Consider the following 19,084-nt stretch of genomic DNA (forward strand, 5'->3'; position numbering starts at 1 on the left):
AAACACAACATTATTTTGCGCACAGGTTATTAGTGTATTACTTAAAACTCCACAAATATGAAAAATTGCAAATGTTGCTGTCACTATTAGTCTTGTCCAAATGACTCAGCCACTAGCCACTGATTGTTTTGTGGATTTTTAGCACCTGCTATGCTGAGATAGCTGCACTTAGTAGCTTGCCACACAGCTTCAGCCAAAATCTCAAGTAGGACCATTGGTCAAGTTCCTACCAAAAGCGAAAACAGGTTACTGGCTAATCATCTTCAGATAAATTACATTTTAAAAATGATCTAATTTAAACAAATTCTACACACTGAAGGAGAAGTAAATAAAAGGTTCTTGTCATTGTTCCTTGTATGTTCCAGCAAGTAAAGTAACTAGTATGCCAATCTGCACAATAGCTCAAGAAGAGAATAATACTATTTGGTGCTTCTGGTTCAATGTCCACAGTAGACTTAAGCAGTTCTGTTTCCCTTTGAGTAGAGGACTTTAAACAAAGAAGTTTTTCCTTTACTTAGGAAAACATTAAGAAATATAGGGCCTAATTAAGACCTGATCGCTAGGGTGAGTTTTTTGCATTCCTGTGACCAGTTAGTCGCCGCCTACAGGGTAGGGTATTACCTTTTTGCAGGTGTGTGATCGCATTCATTGGCAGAGCTGCACAAACATAAGTTTGTGCAGTCTCTGCACTGCCCAGGACTTACTCAGCCGTTGCGATGATCGGGGCCGGAAGTGACGTCAGAAACCCTCCTTCAAAATGCCGGGTCCCGTCTGCATTTTTTCCGGAAACTCCCTGGAAACAGTCAGTTGCCACCCACAAACGGCCTCTTCCTGTCAATCACCTTGCGATCACCAGTTGGTTCGTAATTTTCAGACCACCCCGTCGCTGACCGGCGATCCCTGTTGCTATGGTCTGTCGCGCTTGCGCATTGCGGTGCATATACATGCGCAGTTTAGATCTGATTGCCCGCTGTGCGAAAACGTCTTATTCGGATTGTTTTTACCTAGCTACATAAGGAGAAGATTCAATTAGAGGCATCATACCCTAAGAATGACAGTTGTTAATAATGAAACAGTTGAGGACAATACTGTATGACAGTTCCTCAGGATACTTGCAGGGGTGCCTTAGACACCCCACCCATATCTAATCGGCCCTACACATATAAAGATCCGCCGCCGTGCTGCCCGACGGCGGATACGGCCGACGGGCGACCCGGCGGCGGGAGGGCAGTGACGGGGGGAGTGAAGTTTCTTCACTCACCCCGTCACCTGGCTCCACTGAAGTGCAGGCAAATATGGATGAGATCGTCCATATTGGCCTGCATGCACAGCCGACGGTGCACCAGCGATGAACGAGCACGGGGACGCGCATCGTTTATCGCTGGTGCCTCCACACTCAAAGATATGAATGGTATCTCGTTCATTAATGAACGAGATCATTCATATCTTTGAGTGCTGTCGGCCAGTTTGTAGGGCCTATAACTCTCTCTGCACATGTTATATTGCGATGTGTGCTGAGCGAAGCGGGGTGACAGTGGGGGGGCGCTCACTTCACAGAGCAGTGAAGTAAACGATCTACTAGATTTGGCATGCATGCCAAATCTTGAGTCAGAGATAGCGACATGCGGGGCCGTGTATTGCTATCGCTATGGGCATACACACGGAGAGATCCATCAGATTGCTTAGAATTTAAGCACGATCTCTCCGTCTGTACCCTCCTTTAGAGTATGCAGCTAAGAACACACTGTATAAGTAGAAAGCACACATAGGAAAATAGCTTTGCCTCTTTAACAATTAATAGATTGCAGATAGATAATACAGATTAATCTCAATCAATGACACATTAATATAACATTGCTACATTGTTGGTGAATAGGAATGTTGTGTGCTAACAATGACCGTTTCTTTTTCATGAATTGCAGGAGCATAAGCTGGTAATTTCATGCTAACCCTACACAGCTTGACAGATCGCTACCTATTACTGAATGTCTGTTCCACTTTTTCCCTCTGACAGTTTCTTCCTAAGGCTACTGAAAATGAGTAGGCTCAGCACTGCCTGCATCTGAATGACAGTGGGGCAGGAAGAGATCACAATGCCTTTGAAACCGATCTGTACAGGTGTGTCCATGAAGTTGTGTATTTGAGACGCAGTGTTCTGCAGTACATTTCGCACGGTGCTGCTGTTACTCTTATTTATCAGCCTTCTGACACAGGGTAATAGACTGTTTTCAGAACTATTTTTAAATAAAACATATTGCTTTGTACTTGTCCATATTTTAGTTGTGCATTTGCAGAGGCACAGTAAAAGATGGGAGAGAATTATGACATACATCAGAGTAATATGCAAGGTTCTCCAACCACAGCAGTGTGCTTAGCTGTGAGCCTGCAGCTAATTATGTTCTAGTCGCCTGAGCCTAGTGATGTATGATACGTAGCTGCAAATTAGATATTTATGACTTTAATAAAAACCACAGAAAATCCACATATTGACGTTTATATGGGGCATGCAAATGGAATTAAATGAGCGCTAATGCATCTTAACATCGCATTAGAAAAGTAGCTTAAAAAGGAAATCTAAAACGGCGGGAGAGTTTCAAGAAAATAATGGCAGTACTGGAATTTATTTATTTATTGTGATAGTTGTTTTCAAGTATATTGTCTAGTTTCATGTTAAATAGCACTAATATAGCACAAGACCAGTGGTGGAGACTTGTAACCCCTTTGTTACAGAAGACATGTGGGCAAGGGACAGCGTGCTGCAAAAAGGGGTGTGATCTCACAAGGAAGGGGAGTGGCCACACAATAGTACCCCCATTCCAAATGACGCCACACAGCAGCACAATCTTATTCACATTACCCTGCGCATACTAGTGGTTTATACACATAATAGCCCCTGTAGTAGCACAAGTTATACGCATAATAGCCCCTGTAGTAGCGCCGGTTATACACATAAAAGCCCCTGTAGTAGCGACGGTTGTATGCATAATAGCTGCTGTAGTAGCGCCGGTTATTTATAATGCCCCATAGGCGTGCACAGCTAATTTTATTAGGGGGTGCACCGCAGTAGGGGCGTGTCTAGCAGTATTTTACATTCTCTCAGTAAAATCACATGGCTTAATCTAATTTCTCTCTAGTTCCTAATGATAATGTAGATATAATACACCCCAGAGAAATAAAATGAAACCAGCCGGTACTGACTGTCTGCTACAGCATAACCCTGAGCCCTAGCTGCCGCTGCACCCTATCGCTGCTTACACTTCTGCAACCTATCCCTGACCAAGTGGCGGAACGAGCGAGTGGTCGGCCGAGGTGCATTCCCACCACACACACACAGCCCACACCCCTTGCACCCCCGTCATCTACACCCTGTTTTGAGTGGGACAATCTGTAAAGTATGGGCGATTTAGGGGGCAGAACATTTCAGTTTTAATACAACAGAAGTAAAGTTTTAAATTTACACACGTGACGTCAGAGCCACATTGGGCTCTTTCTATACCATCAGACTCCTCTTACACAGGACACCAGCATTTGTCACACATGTCCCCATGCTCTCCAGCGCTATTATATATATTTAAAATAAATATGTGATGATGCTAGACGGTATGTATGAAGTTAATTAAAAATATTTTTTTACTTCATACATACTGTCTAGCATCATCACATATTTATTTTAAATGTATTTAATAGCGCTGGTTCTTTCCATATATACAGTAGGAGCAGAAATTCACATTACGCCACACAGTATGATCCAAAATTCACATTATGCAACACGATATAAGCTGAAATTCACATTAAGGCACACAGTATGAGCAGAAATTCACATTACGCAATACAGTATGAGACGAAATTCACATTACGCAACACGGTATAAGCTGAAATTCACATAAAGGAACACAGTATGAGCAGAAATTCACATTACGCAACACAGTATGGCCCCAGCGTTGTCAGATACAGATTGTGTTCCCCCCCCCCCAAAGAGGTGCAAGATACAGATAATCCCCCCAATAGTGCTCACCACCGCTGCTGTTACTGGCTCGCTGCGGCTTCTTGTTCTGTGTGAGGGGAGGAGCGTCTCTCCTAAATCTCGCTCCTCACTGACAGAAGCCTTCCTGTAGCGGCGGCCATTTGAAACATGGCGCCAGCAGTCAGCCTATCAAAGCTTGCTGTCCGGCAGCCAATCAAGAGCCGCCGCGGCCAGTCCACGAACTCTGATTGGCTGGCAGCCTACACCAAATTTAGAATGGACGGGTGCGGGCTTGGGCGCAGGGAGTTTCGATCGGCACTGTGAGGTGGGGACCGGACATGATTAGGCGAACTCAGGGAGGACAGAAACCTCCCGAGCGCACGCCTATGTAATGCCCTCAGAAGTGCCTTTTTTTTTACAAATTATGCCCCCCCTCCCACACACAGATACATACATACATACACATAGATACACACACACACATACTGTAGATACACATACACATAGATATACACACATACTGTAGATACACACACACATACATACAAACAGACACACACACACACACACACACACTTTCTCACTCTCCTTCAACATACCATTTGGCTGGCTGGAATCTGGATGGATCTGCAGCAGTTTCTGTCCTCCTCCTGCAGCATGGTCCTGTGTAGCCCCACCCCTTGGCGCAGTGAAGCCCCAGCCCCTTTCCGGCCAGGACACGGACGGGCACTGCAAAGGGCTAGAGGGGAGCTTCAAGCTGCCGGCGCCGCTGCCTGTCAAACGGTGTGACAGGCACAGCAGCTGCAGCAGCAGGGAGGCCAGGCGCAGCACAGGGATGCAGAGCAGGGAGTGCACCTCTCCCAGCCTAGTGCCTACCTGCTTTGCATCCCTTTGCTGAGCGGGTAGCATCGGGCCTGCATGTGGGGCTCATCCTCACATATGCACACACAATGCATAGGACGAGCCCTACTAGTACTGAGTAGCTGTAGGTGTAGTGCACACCAAAAAGAAATGACTTTGGTCCAGACAACAGTTGGGCAGTGGGGAATTTCCCATGTCACGTGTGGCATGTGCCTAGGGGTGGCACTTGTTTGGGGGTGGCACTTGGATGCTTGTATTGTTAACGTCAGCCCAAAAAGTACCAGTAACGGCAAAATATTTCCACTGTACTGTACCAAGGACCTTATTCAGCTTCAGCTGCAGTTTCGCTAATTTAGCAAAACTGCAACCGGTGAGAATCTCATGCTGGGGGCCGCTCAGCACAAGGAAAGGCCGCCCAGCATGCTAATGGCAGCCAGCAATTCAGTTGTGATCACATCGCAGACCCCGCAAAACAAGGGTAGCTCCTGGCTGCGAAGGCAGGCGCAGTGCGGACATTTTTTTCTTTGCAATGGATGTGTGTGACGTCACGTGGCCGCCCCGAAAACGGGCCAGACCCATCTGTATTTCCGATGCCACGCAACCACAATGCCGCGTCGCCGACCCGACCTCCCTGCAAACGCCTCTGCCTGTCAACAGCATCTCCTGGGCTGCGATCGCATATCCTGGGCTGCGTACGCGCAGAACAAGTCCTGCGCGTGTGCACTGGCCAGAAATTTGGGAATATGCATTTGCATTGCACCAACGATCTAACCTGAATAAGGGCCCAATATGCCATCTTGAATGAAGTAAGGTATAAACCGGTAGGATATGCACATACTGCCCCTGTAAGCTGTCGCACTTAGTAAATATGTACTGTATACATAATTAAAAATAAAACATTTCATAGTTAGTGGCTTTTTTATTATTATTTTATTAGATTATGTATCATCAAATGAGGGCTTGTAACAAATCAATACAAATAATAAAATTAGGCAGGCTGGAGGCGGTTGTTACTCCCTTACCCCTAAATCCACCCCTGCCGGTGGGGACTCCCTGCAGTGGCCGCATCCCAGCACAGAAGTGACACTGGCTCACGCATGCCCACGGATGCTGGGCAGCTTTATTTTTACACAATTGAAATTTTAATTTGGACACATTGCTCTCAAATCTAAATCTCTCTGCACGTGTTACCTCTGCCCCACCTGCAGTACAGCAAGATTTTACCAAGGTGCAGAGTTACTTGCTGTTCTTTGCTTTTTCCCCAACTCATCATCATCCCCACAGTGAGGAATGTCTTTCCACAGAATGGCACATCAACAGTGGAATTATTACACTTTATTGCAGGTACTTTGCACCTCTGCTTATCTCTAGGACGTAAGATAAAAGCTTTGGGACTAGAGAAGCAAATATGTACATAGTAGATGTGTGAGCGATAGGAAGCAGACAGACCATTGTTAGAAATGGAATGTTCAGATTGCATTAAAGTGATTCCCTGCAATAATGATCTTGTAGAAAGTCTAAGAATGGTGTCAATATTTGCAGAGGAAACTATGCAAGGTATGATTATTAAACCTAAGATAAGGACTTGGACCAAATGAGGAGTGAACTCAATGCAGACAAATGTAATAGGTAATACATGTAGACCAGTGGATCTCAAACTTTTTTTTTAAGTCATGACATGCTGAAGAGTGACTATTACATACGTGACACAAAATTTGAATATATAAATTAATTAACTTTGCTGCCCACACTCATAAGTTCTTTACATAAAACGGGATGCAGTCAGAATGGATCCAGATGGTATTAGGGTTAGTTTTCCGGTTAGGTTTAGGCACTAGGGCAGTGTTTTTCAACCACTGTGCCATGGCACACTAGTGTGCCCTGAGCAGTCTCCAGGTGTGCCGCCACAGAAGCACAGCCAGGCCTGTCAGTGTTTTGCCTCTACTGAGGCCCTGGAACGATCAATACTGGTGGGTTTAGCGGTTGCAGAGCCAGTTCTCATTTTGGGCCCGGGCAATGTTGGGCTCTTCTGGCTTTCTCAGATGCGCTCAGGTGTTACCTATGGAGAAGCTGCGACATGAATCCTAGGACCCACAACTGCATCATGCATCACCAATATATTTGAATGTGCCTTGGCAATATTTATATCTTGTTCAGTGTGCCGCGAGTTGTAAAAGGTTGAAAATCTCTGCACTAGGGAGTCAGTTAGGGTTAGGCTGCCAAAGGGGATGGCTAGTTAGGGTTAGGTCGCAGAAGGGGTGGGTTAGGGCTAGAATACTCACTGGGATTCATTAGGATTATGCTGTCGGGATCCTGACCGCTGGTATTTCGTACCCAACCCCATAAAACACCCATAATACCCCTAACTCCCCTCATCCATACCCATAAAAAAAGAACAGACTCTTACCCTCAACCCGCCCATCTCACCATACCCACCAAAAGCACAGACTCCCAGCATTTTTACCTTATGAAACCCCTCCCCTTTTACTATATTATAGTTACTTACCCTTAATTTCCTCTTAGTCCTATTGAGTCTGCTGCTTCCTCTCCATGATAGACTACGGTGTCGCTACATCTATTTGAGAATCACTGGTCTAGACTATGAGCCTTATTCAAGCCCATTTTGTAGATGATCTTGCAACTTTTCGCACTGCGCTTGCTTCTGAGCTGAGCATATTCAACTTTAAACTACCGGAGATTCAGAGTTGAACACAGCTCACCTGCATCTCTCCTATATGGATGTAACAGGGTGACAACAGGCTGTGTTCCTAGGGTGTGTAGGTGGAATTGTGGGCTATTCAGTCATGTGCAGAGATACATCTGCTTTATAATGGCTTTCTTGCACCAGGTATAGGGCTGGTGCAAATGTGTGATCATAGTGTTGTTGGCTGCTTTGACAAGACTGACAAGAATTTCACCTTAATGGTATAATTAATATATAGGCAGCGCTTGTATAATCTGGCACAGTGCTGCCGTAACATGCAAGCAATGATGGTGCTAGTCACACGGGGATCACTGCCAATGTCAAATATACATAATCAATGATGCCGTAACAGGATAAATGGCGGTATAATCAATATTAGGCAATACTGGAATGATGAAAATGGGATGCCACTGCTGAGATGAACGTCATCACTCCAAACCTGGCTATCTGCTTGGGGCCTTATACAGCATTAATGTGGCTCTCACTACTACTTCAGGTGGCAGTACCAAGCAGCACCTCTGTCACATTTTACTTACAGTATATCCATCATTATATACATCCAACATTAATTCAAGCATTGTCCCTGTACTTAATAAATATTTGAAATATATTTATTTCTGTAACTAGATCAAGCCACCTTTGTTATAATACTTAAAGACACTTACAAATAATGAATGAAGAGATGAGGTTCCCACAGTAGCGGATCTTGCCACGGGCACATGGGACTTTGCCCGGGGTGCCGCCTTCCGGAGGGCTCCTGCGCCGTCCGGAGGGCGCCGCGCCATGGCAAGATCCGCTAGTGTTGGTCAGTGCCCCCCGGTGCTGTGCTGCGCTGTGAAGGAAACTAGACGGGTAGACGCTACCCGTCTAGTTTCCCTTCGTGTAGAGGACCTTTGCTGTGCATGCGCGATGACATCATCGTGCACCGCACAGCATTGTGGGACTGGCACATAGACGCTATGGGTCATAATTTACCTCTAGTGTCTATGCTGTGCTATGGGAGAGACGTCATGACGTCTCTCCCATAGATCCGAGGAGCGGCACGGCGGAGGTCAGCAGCGGTCGGGAATCAGGAGCGGGGATAGTAAGTATTAATTTTTTTTAAGCGGCGCTACTCTACAGGGGGCACAAATGGGGGCAAAACGCTACATGGGGCACAACTCTACAGGGGGCGTAACTGACCACGCCCCTGTATGAAGCCACGCCCCTATATTTGCCTGGGGCGCCACAAGGGCTAGAACCGGCCATGGTGCCTCAACACAGAGGAGAGAAGTTCCATATGTAAGGCATTCACAGATTCAGTTTCCTGTTCAAATAACGACTTACTATATGGCAGTTTTTTAAAGCTTAGAATGATAAAAAAAAAAGTACCCAAATGTTGACATGTCACAAATAAGACAAAACTTAAATATAATGAAAGTCTTGTGACTGCCTGCCTTCTGTCTATATTTTTCTGTTCCAAACATAATTAATTTAAGATCCAAAAATCATTATTTCACTTGAGTATTTTATTTTAACTTTACATGCTGTGTTAAAAACCCAAAAGTACAGAATTATTTACACATTCACAATACAACTTTACAAGATATCTACACGTTAAAGTACTCTACAGAACAGGAGAGAGCAACTTATTTCAATGGTTACTTTTATATGCTGGACAAATATAAAAAAAAGATACAATCTAATTTTTTTTAAACTTTTGCACAAATGGATAAAGCACTTTTTATTAAAAGAATTTTTAGCCTAGATTGAATGTTAGAAACATCAACATAAATACTGATAGAACTCACATTACAGTCTACAAGGCAGTACAATGTTATCCAGATTAACAAATTTTGTGGTTTGGCTGTTCAATCTCTAGTGCGCTCACACCACAATCTTACACATGAAAACACATCAGCATTTTCACTTTAAAATGAATGATAACGTTGACATAAATTGCATAACTGGTATTAATTAAATTATGTCTCCCTCCCCCTCCCCAAAAAAATAAATCTAAAAATTAGAGTTCTCAGCTTTGGCCACGAGAAATACAGTTTAACATATGTTTTTTAATAGATACATTTTATACAAAAAAAGAAAAAGAAAATAGTGAAACAATGAGTTCTGTTTCCCTTCTGTGTATAAAATATAATCTAATTAGACATCATTTAAATCAGGTTCTGTTTTGTATAATACTAAAACAAATGCAACCTCTGCTATCAAAACAGTCTACGTTATACTCCATAACGTTTATTATATTTCTGTGGATCTTTAAAATGATAAGACATCTGTGTTAAACATCAGTCAATGAGAGGTACTTGTAAACAGTACAACACAATTCTAGCAGGTGCTGCATTAGCTTCTAAATCTTTATGGTCATTTAGAATTTGCTTGATCTTGATCCCTTAATGTTCTGTAGCAGAAAGTCTGTCTTAGTAAATATGGAAGCAACTCCAACTGGTGTTCATCCTATTAATTAACAGGGTTTCTTCCTAAGGTTTCGGACACCCAGAAAAAAAATAGTGTGCTATAATGAGACACTTGACATACTATAGTAAATTGTATTTTTATGAATAAGGCACAAAATGCACAGATTCGGCTACCCTCACACATATTTACAGAATATTGTCATTACCTGCATGACCCAAAAATCACTCGTACATGAAATACAAGTACTGTAATTGCACTAATGTAAAATTCTTTATTTCATTCTGGGCAGCGTGGCCATAATGTACACAACTACTGTATATTATTTTTATGTTACATAGCAGTTGTGTCATTTTTTACTTCTGTAGGAGTTTGAGAGGCTGTATGCGCTGCCTAAAGGCTCTGAATGCGTTGGTTTCACTCTTAGTTATGTTCCGGACACATGAACTTTTATATTCTCTAGGTTTACACAGCCTCCCCGGTATTAAAAAGCATTGAATCTTTTCATCCAAAATACTAGCCATTTCAAGGACTATTAATCCTAAAACGAAAAGAAGTTTTATATGAAAGAGCTACAAATAACATTCACAAACATACATGCAAAAGGTTTACCAGGATTTATTACAGCCCAAAATACTTTGAAATAAGGCTTTTAATGATAATGGAGTACTTTGTAGGTATATCTAATAATGGACACACTTAGCTAGTCACCAAAAAGTGTATACACTGTAAACTTTTGCATAGATATTTATAACTGTTACCAGATGCCATTTCATAAAGGGTGACCTTATATTTAAGTTTAGTGGCCATTTACTTTTCTAATAAGGAGAGATCTATTGAGTTCTGCTATAAGCAGAGAATACCATTAGAAAAATATAGACCACATATGCTATTTATCTTCATTATTTACCACCACTGCCCTTTTAAAAACACTGGTAACATATATACACACACATTTTTTCCCCCTCACATTCAAAGAAAAGCTAACACTGCCTCCACAAAGCTATTAGTGCAGATTGTTTTTTAAAGAATAGAGTAAAAAAAAGAAGTACAAAAATGAAATGTATAGAGATTCAGATATAGTCTACAGGCTAAAATTGCTTATTGTTTAAGGTGTTCCATTAGAATATCTTCTTGTGTTAACAAGCTCAGCAATAACATGTACTCACAATGAAACAGTAGGACTGAACCTTATACAGTATCTGTAGATCCCTAACATACTGACTTCACATGTCAGATGGACTGAGAATACATCACTATTCATCCACTATCTGAAGCCATTACTATTCAGTCTTCATAGTTTGTTCATAGCTCTGGGCGATTCAACACCCTTGATGGCAATGATCACTGGGTATAGCATCTTACAGCTATGCCCAATGCCATCCCATCAGCCATCAATGTTTCCATAGACTTGTATAACTAATAGTTTCATGTAAGGAGACCTGCATTATCTTTACTTTTCCAAGTACAAAAAAATATAATTTTTTTGTTCCCTAGCCATTGTTTCTTTTAACACTAGTTAAAATGAATGAGATTAATTTCACAGTGGCCAAGTAGCACTAGTTATTAACTAATGCTAAGAGCAAACAACCATGAAGATAGATTCTCTCCAGCATGTCCAGTGAATCACACAATAATGTTTTAATAGCAGCATAACAGTTCTAAGAAATCTTTACATTCTTGCACGAGGTACCATGTTCAGCCAAGCCAATTACCCTGGAAGGCAGAGAGGAGAGACAGCTGTTTCCCCTCAGCTGCACAACCAGCAGAATACTAGTGGAAGGATATTAACTATTTGTCCAGTCATGCTCAATGTAAACAGTATCATAGCATAGAAATTGCAATGAGAATCCTTACGTGCAGAAGTGTTTGTATGTATGGCTTAAGCACACATACAAAACACACACACACACGTCAGAATTAACTGTGACACATGGAGTGACACCACGGATGACGGATGATATATTTTAGTGTTGAGACGATAGTAGGTAAATTGCCTAAAATGCAACCTTTAATTGAGACACTTTTCTGATAGTTGTGCAAGAGGCAAGGTGAATACATACATATTAATATGTTCACATTTAATGGGATGGCTACACACAGCGGCAGTTTAAAATGAAAGCCCGTTTTTCAAGTATATTTTAAATCTTAGTACTGTATCAGTTTTTTTTTTAACTGTAAAGTAGCCCCCACTGTGCTACATGTCCACTTTGCTCCAAACAAAAGAAGTAAAATGACCAGCACTTTCCTTTGTTTTGTTCCTTACAAGCATATCCGGCAGTTCCTGTCTCTGGCAAAAGGTGATACTGACAAATTAAAGACAGCTTCTTTGGCCACTTATATGGGGACAGGTTCAGCAAGCAACCATGTCTCTGCCTGACAGTTTCTAGGACAACACCATGTTTCATCACCATATACATCTGAAACAAGATGACAGGTCTCAGTAGCTATATTTATTTAGCTGTCTAACTGATGTATTTTGTGGAGCAAATGAGGGTTTTGGTGGCACATCCGGTTTTATAGATGGTGTTCTCTTTATTCCCATACGAGGAAGAGTTCCATGCCCTGTGTAACTGCTTTGCCGTGATAAGGAAGTCTGTTGATGGACAATTACAGGTGTTCCTTGGATGTAGTCCACCCTTGGATTAGGACTTGGAGGCATGTAACCACCTCTATTAACACTAGGCTGTCTTGAAATCAAAACACCATTTGGTGAGTTCATAGTTTTAGGGAGAGCTGATATTGAATGTCTCTGTGAAGAGTTTTTATGATAGCTTCTTTGCATTTCTAAAGATGTCATTTGCCCATTTGGTGTGGAAGGCACATCCACACGTTTTGTTGGGCTGTTTCTTGGAAGAGTTGAAGAGGGGGAATACAAGGATGCTTCCCTATTGGGGACTTTAGGTGGAATTTCTGACAAGTTTCCCATTGTATCAAGCATTAATGTCTGATGTGGAGCCTGGTGGCTGTTCTGATGAGCGACTTGAATATCTGCCATCATTCCTTTGGGATTTCCAGTAGACTCATTCAGATGTTTTAAAAAGTCATTCAACGTGTTCCTGGAATCCACAGAACGACGATGATCTCTTTTACTTGACTGTTTTACCAAAGAATGCTCAATGTTATGAAGTTTTTTATCCGCTTTGTGTGCATTTGAATTTGAAAAAGATGTATTATAGTCATGGGTGGCATTTGGAAGAACAACGGCACTTGGGATTTGTCCATGAGCTAGAGGTGAGTGAGGAGGAGGACTGGATGGAAAAAACTGCGGACTTTTAAGAGGAGTTTCTTTGCGTGAAATGTTGAAGTTGTTTTGCGTCTTTTCCCATTGGTTTTTAATGGGATGTAGGCTCTTTTGCTGAAGCACTGGTGTAGATTCAGGAGTTGGAAGTGCAGCTAGTTCTGGTGGCTGTCCTTGATTGTCCATCATAATGGACTTCATTTCACCATTGGGCGCCAACTCCTTTCTACTAGTCAATATATTTGTATAATGCTTGGGTGAATCAATGCTTTGCTGATATTCTTTTACAGGGCTGTCAAACAATCCATTAAGTTTGGCAAAACTTCCACTTGAGTCAGTACAGGATTGTGCAGACTCTGCATCTTTGTGTATCTTCCTCGATTTCCGTGCAAACATCTCCCGATAACAATAGACGACCACCCCTGCAATGAAAGCTCCGAGGACAAATGCAGCCAGGACACACGTGATCAGGACATTCATGTGCACCATTTGGTTGGATTCTCCTGACTGTACTTCCCATCTTACACCTGTAAAAATAAATAGAAGCCAAATTTCAGGACATATCTAAGCAACTTAGAACAAGTAATTTATCTTCAAAACAGTGACATCTCATTAAATGTGTTTATCTTAATAGAATCATTTGCATTCCATTCTCCGTCTCCTTTCTATCAGTCCTAGTGTCAATCAGGATAGGAAACAAATTGGAAAGAGTGAATGATGAACTTGAAAATTAAATCGAGTGACAGCTACAACATAGCGGCAATTATATTTTGTGCTAGGTACGGCTTGTGCTCTGTAATATACTAATTTGTGTACTGCGAAATTGAGAACTTTTATTGAATAAAATACTTGAAGAAATACAAGGTATACACAGATATTTTAAGGGACAATTATGATCCTGTTAAAAGTAATGTTTGTAAAAACAAACCATGGAAATAACCATATAAAGTCATTTCTAGGCGGTGACGTGAGCCCTTGATTTTATGGCATTTGGACTAGGTCCTTGTGCTTGCAGCCATGTTTTCTTATTTTAATAGGATTTTAGCTGTTATGATATGATTACACATAGTCAAGGATGAAATAGCACAACCACATAATAACGCTGATGGAAAGTCAAGCAGAAAATCAGAAGGGAAGGAACATCATTTATATTAGAGGCCAGACTTGCTTTTAGACAGTTTTACAGAAATTAAAAAGTTTCCAAGATGCCAGCACATGGTCAGAAATGATTTACTCCATGCAGTCCTACATTCCAAGGATGTACAAGCCTTACTGAGGGATAACAAAATAACCGCTCTCTAAAGACCGGGCAACAAATGTTCATTGTCAACAGTAACAAATTGGATAGTAATTAAATACTGTATACCTGTAAGTGACGAAACATACCTGCGATAGTGACCGCAATAGTAAATATGTCCAGATAATACATGTACCAAACTCACATCATCTCATGCACAGTGAATGCATATCATCTATAGGCTCCTATATTGAATGCACGGATGTGTACCTGTACCAGTGTGTGCCTTTTCAGTACACCCACCCCCTATCAGTACATTTGGATTGCTCCTCATCACCATTATCACCAGCCTATTCCTGGTACAAATAATACACCTAGAAACAGACATATATATGCCCAATAATGCCTCTTCAGTTATAAGGGTAGATGTAACTAAAATGCAAATGACTCTGCATCGCCTGAACTTGCATATGATATATTCTAGAGCATGCATAGTGCAAGAATATGCAAGATATGGTCCTTAAATAAGTGCATGTTCAGCCCACAGTCATAAGTGAATTGGTCAAACAGCCATAGCGTGTAAAAGAAACTAGTAATGGTCAAACCACCTAATCTGCTGCCCATTATAATAGGATGGCTGAGGTGGTGTTTTAGGTGTCCAATTCTTGTTAATTATCCAGCCCTCACAGTCAGGAATGGGTGGGCAGAGACCCAGCATTTTTCAACACAGGAATGGTAGCCTCTGGGAGGTGGGGAGCATACTGTTTTGAAGTCTCCACTAATTGAGGCATCACTTCTGCGGTGAACAGCTGGGATTAGGGGGACATGAGAGTGGCCTCCCTGCTATGTTGGACACCAGACCAGGCTGCAGTGGGCTTGTCAAAGAGTTGGGGAAGAGGCTGTTATTTAATGTGCTTTGTAGAGTCGTGGGGGAAATATTCACTTTTTGGTCCCTTTGGTGGAGAAGTGCTTTTATGGGGGCATTCCAAGCACTATTATAAAAAAGTTACTTGTTAACAAAGAGGTTCTTATGTCCCCATACTCTTATTTGAGTCACAAAAAAGGCTAATTCTAACTGTGTTTTGGGATTAAAGCATTTGAAATAGCAGGTATTAATTGTGTAGGAGGTTAGACTTTGGTGTAATGTTTAAACTCTTCTTTAATCTCAATCTCCTAAAGATTTCTGCACATGCCTCTTGATGTGGGCTGGGTGGGCCATTTGAGACACACATGTGTAAATAGAAGGTGCTCCTGGGGTTGCCTTCATAAAGATCCACACTGTCATGCTATAAAGGCTGTGAATTCTTATGGAAGTATTTATGTGTTGATGATTGAGGTTGCTCATTCTCAAAGTGCTGTATGAAACAGAGCAAATAAATGTTGCAATATAATGAGTGGTGGTATCCATGTATTTGGAGTAATGGCTGACCTGACTTTCTGCAATGCTGTACACAAATACCGCGATGCACAATATAATATTGCATTTAAGGTAAATTTAATTGTCAGTTGTACTGTTTTTGTGATAATGTACTTTTAACAAATACTACTTTGTAATGAGCAAATAATTTGCTATGGGAGTTGTAGAACAGTATACGTTACTGCCTAATATAAGGTTTGATTCTATATTTACGTTTACATGAAAAGTTATAGAAGGTTTTATTAGTTGTCAAGATACAGATTTCTTGTTTTGGTGTTTTGACATCAGGAAGAATATAATTACTATGTGTTATAAAACAATCTCTCAGCATATTCCAACATATATTATAGTAGAAATGTATAATGTAAATATATATTACTAAGGGTGGAAAGAGAGAAGGGGTGGGTACAATGTACCAGGGCCTGTGCCTGCCATGGTGGCACAGCCGCATACCCTAAATGGTGTGACCATGCCCTCCTCATTAGCATGCTACCCTACCACAGAGCGGTACTGCAGCATTTACTCATGGGGTCTGTGATACATAACACGTGTGGCCACACCACTAAACATCATAGCATCGCCCACCTTAGTACCAGGGCTTGACACTTCTCATGGCAGCCCAGATACCACATATCCTGAACTAATTTACTGCTACGGAGTATCATTACTTCTTGTCATCAAATATATGTAACTAGTCATCTGAGAAGTACAATATCTTTCAAATCTGTATTTCTATGTACGAAAACATAAAACACCAATCATCTTGTTCTCATCTAGTCCTATAATTTGATAAATCTATCCTTGTGACAAATAACACATACCAGATTACACTCTGTCATCATAATTCAACAAATATATCAAAAAGTATGTATGCCTCGTGATTCAAAATCTTGTGGAACTAACTTTAGCTGTACTCATGTACAGTAACTTTTCTGGATGTGGTTATCAGTCTCGTTAAGGAAATTTGGTAAATTGCACCTTCCAACACTGCTTCAATTCATCGATAATTTAAAACATTAATTTGTGCACAGTTTTCACAAGATTCAACAATAGCATCTTAATACGTGTTTGCCTGGTCTTTGACCTGTCTATTGCAAAGCATTAATCCTTTCAGTTGTAGATATACTGGAGTATTTAAGATCATTACTCTGTTATGCAATCCAATTTTGGCCAAGCCTTAGTTGTAGGATAGAGTGCCTTACATCTACCTGTAGTATATGGTAGTCTAAATAGGTGTAAGGCAAAACAATGACAACTTGCCACCACCCGTATCATTGGGCTTGATGGACTTTATGAGGTTTTTGTGGTGATACGAAGACCAAACAACTCTACTTTGTTCCTGTCAGTTAAGAGGCATTTTCAGAAAATATGTTTTGTCCACATGAAATTTTGCAAACCCAATCTGTACTGTAATGTTTTGTTTTACGGGTCTACCATTCTATAAAAGACAGACTTGTTATTCTGTTAGTAATAGTAAAGTCATTAACTTAAAAGTTATCATGTTGACATAGGTCTGTGGATCCCAGCATGTACAGTAGCTATTTGAATTCTCTGTGAGCTCCTAGGAATTATCATCTTTATTAATATGAAAGTATTAAGGTTTTTTTTTTTTTACACATGGCTTCATATTTATATTGTTTATTTTTCTCTAACGTCCTAGAGGATGCTGGGACTCCGTAAGGACCATGGGGATAGACGGGCTCCGCAGGAGACATGGGCACTTTAAGAAAGACTTTGACTCTGGGTGTGCACTGGCTCCTCTCTCTATGCCCCTCCTCCAGACCTCAGATTGATACTGTGCCCAGAGGTGATGGGTGCACTGCAGGGAGCTCTCCTGAGTTTCCTGCTAAGAAAGTATTTTAATTAGGTTTTTTATTTTCAGGGAGCACTGCTGGAAACCGACTCCCTGCATCGTGGGACTGAGGAGAGAGAAACAGCCCTACTTCTCTGAGTTTCAAGGTCCTGTTTCTTAGGCTACTGGACACCATTAGCTCCAGAGGGAGTCGGAACACAGGTCTCACCCTGGAGTTCGTCCCAGAGCCGCACCGCCGTCCTCCTCGCAGAGCCAGAAGATAGAAGCCGGGTGAGTATGAGAAGTAAGAAGGCTTCAAAGGCGGCAGAAGACTTTGTGATCTTCACTGAGGTAATGCACAGCACTGCAGCTGTGCGCCATTGCTTCCATACACCTCACACACTCCAGTCACTGTAAGGGTGCAGGGCGCAGGGGGGGCGCCCTGGGCAGCAATATAAACCTCTATTATGGCATAAACACATATATACATGTTACAGCTGGGCACTGTACATGTATATAAAGAGCCCCCGCCATGTTTTTGAATAATTTGAGCGGGACAGAAGGCCGCTGCCGAGGGGGCGGGGCTTCTCCCTCAGCTCTCACCAGCGCCATTGTTTCTCCACAGCACAGCGCTGAGAGGAAGCTCACCGGACTCTCCCCTGCTTACTGAGGTGACAGTGGGTTTTTCAAGAGGGGGGGGGGCACATAATTGGTGAAAAACATGTTATTTCAGCGCTACTGGGGAAACATTCTGTGTTTTGCCTGGGTTATATAGCGCTGGGGTGTGTGCTGGCATACTCTCTCTCTGTCTCTCCAAAGGGCCTGGTGGGGAACTGTCTTCAGATAAGAGCTTCCCTGTGTGTGTGGGGTGTGTCGGTACGCGTGTGTCGACATGTATGAAGTGGAAGGCTCACCTAAGGAGGAGGGGGAGTGTATGAATGTCAGATCTCCGTCGGCAGCGCCGACACCGGACTGGATGGCGATGTGGAATGTCTTGAGTGCTAGTGTAAATTTATTACACAAGAGATTAGACAAGGCTGAGGCTAGGGAACAGTCAGGTAGTCAGACCATGCCTGTCCCTGTGTCACCGGGACCTTCCGGGTCTCAGAAGCGCACATTGTCCCAAATAATGGACACAGATACCGACACGGATTCAGACTCCAGTGTCGACTATGAGGAGGCAAAATTACAGCCAAAAGTGGCTAAGGGCATTCGATATATGATTATTGCAATAAAAGATGTTTTGCATATCACAGAGGAGCCCCCTGTCACTGACAAGAGGGTACACATGTATAAAGAGAAAAAGCCTGAGGTCACTTTTCCATCCTCGTATGAGCTGAGCGAGCTGTGCGAAAAGGCTTGGAAAACTCCAGACAAGAGGCTGCAGATTCCCAAAAGGATTCTTATGGCGTATCCTTTCCCGCAAACGGATAGGATACGATGGGAGTCTTCTCCTAAG

The 19,084-nt window shown here is 42.2% G+C and overlaps 1 protein-coding gene and 1 long non-coding RNA gene across 15 annotated transcripts in view; one reads left to right on the forward strand and one right to left on the reverse strand.

Moving 5' to 3' along the window:
* LOC134932044 (uncharacterized) overlaps nt 1–19,084 on the forward strand; it is an 86,098-nt gene that overhangs the window by 39,985 nt on the left and 27,029 nt on the right. The gene's annotated exons all lie outside the window — the stretch shown is intronic.
* SEMA6D (semaphorin 6D) overlaps nt 9,020–19,084 on the reverse strand; it is a 107,327-nt gene continuing 97,262 nt past the window's right edge. For all 11 annotated transcript variants that reach the window (XM_063926068.1, XM_063926066.1, XM_063926067.1 and 8 more), the window contains one exon: nt 9,020–13,706. In XM_063926068.1, the coding sequence (XP_063782138.1) occupies nt 12,379–13,706 (1,328 nt within the window). In that variant the 3' untranslated portion in view covers nt 9,020–12,378. The remainder of the gene's footprint in view (nt 13,707–19,084) is intronic.

Source organism: Pseudophryne corroboree, chromosome 6, assembly GCF_028390025.1.
Source record: "Pseudophryne corroboree isolate aPseCor3 chromosome 6, aPseCor3.hap2, whole genome shotgun sequence".
In the NCBI taxonomy this organism is placed as follows: domain Eukaryota; kingdom Metazoa; phylum Chordata; class Amphibia; order Anura; family Myobatrachidae; genus Pseudophryne; species Pseudophryne corroboree.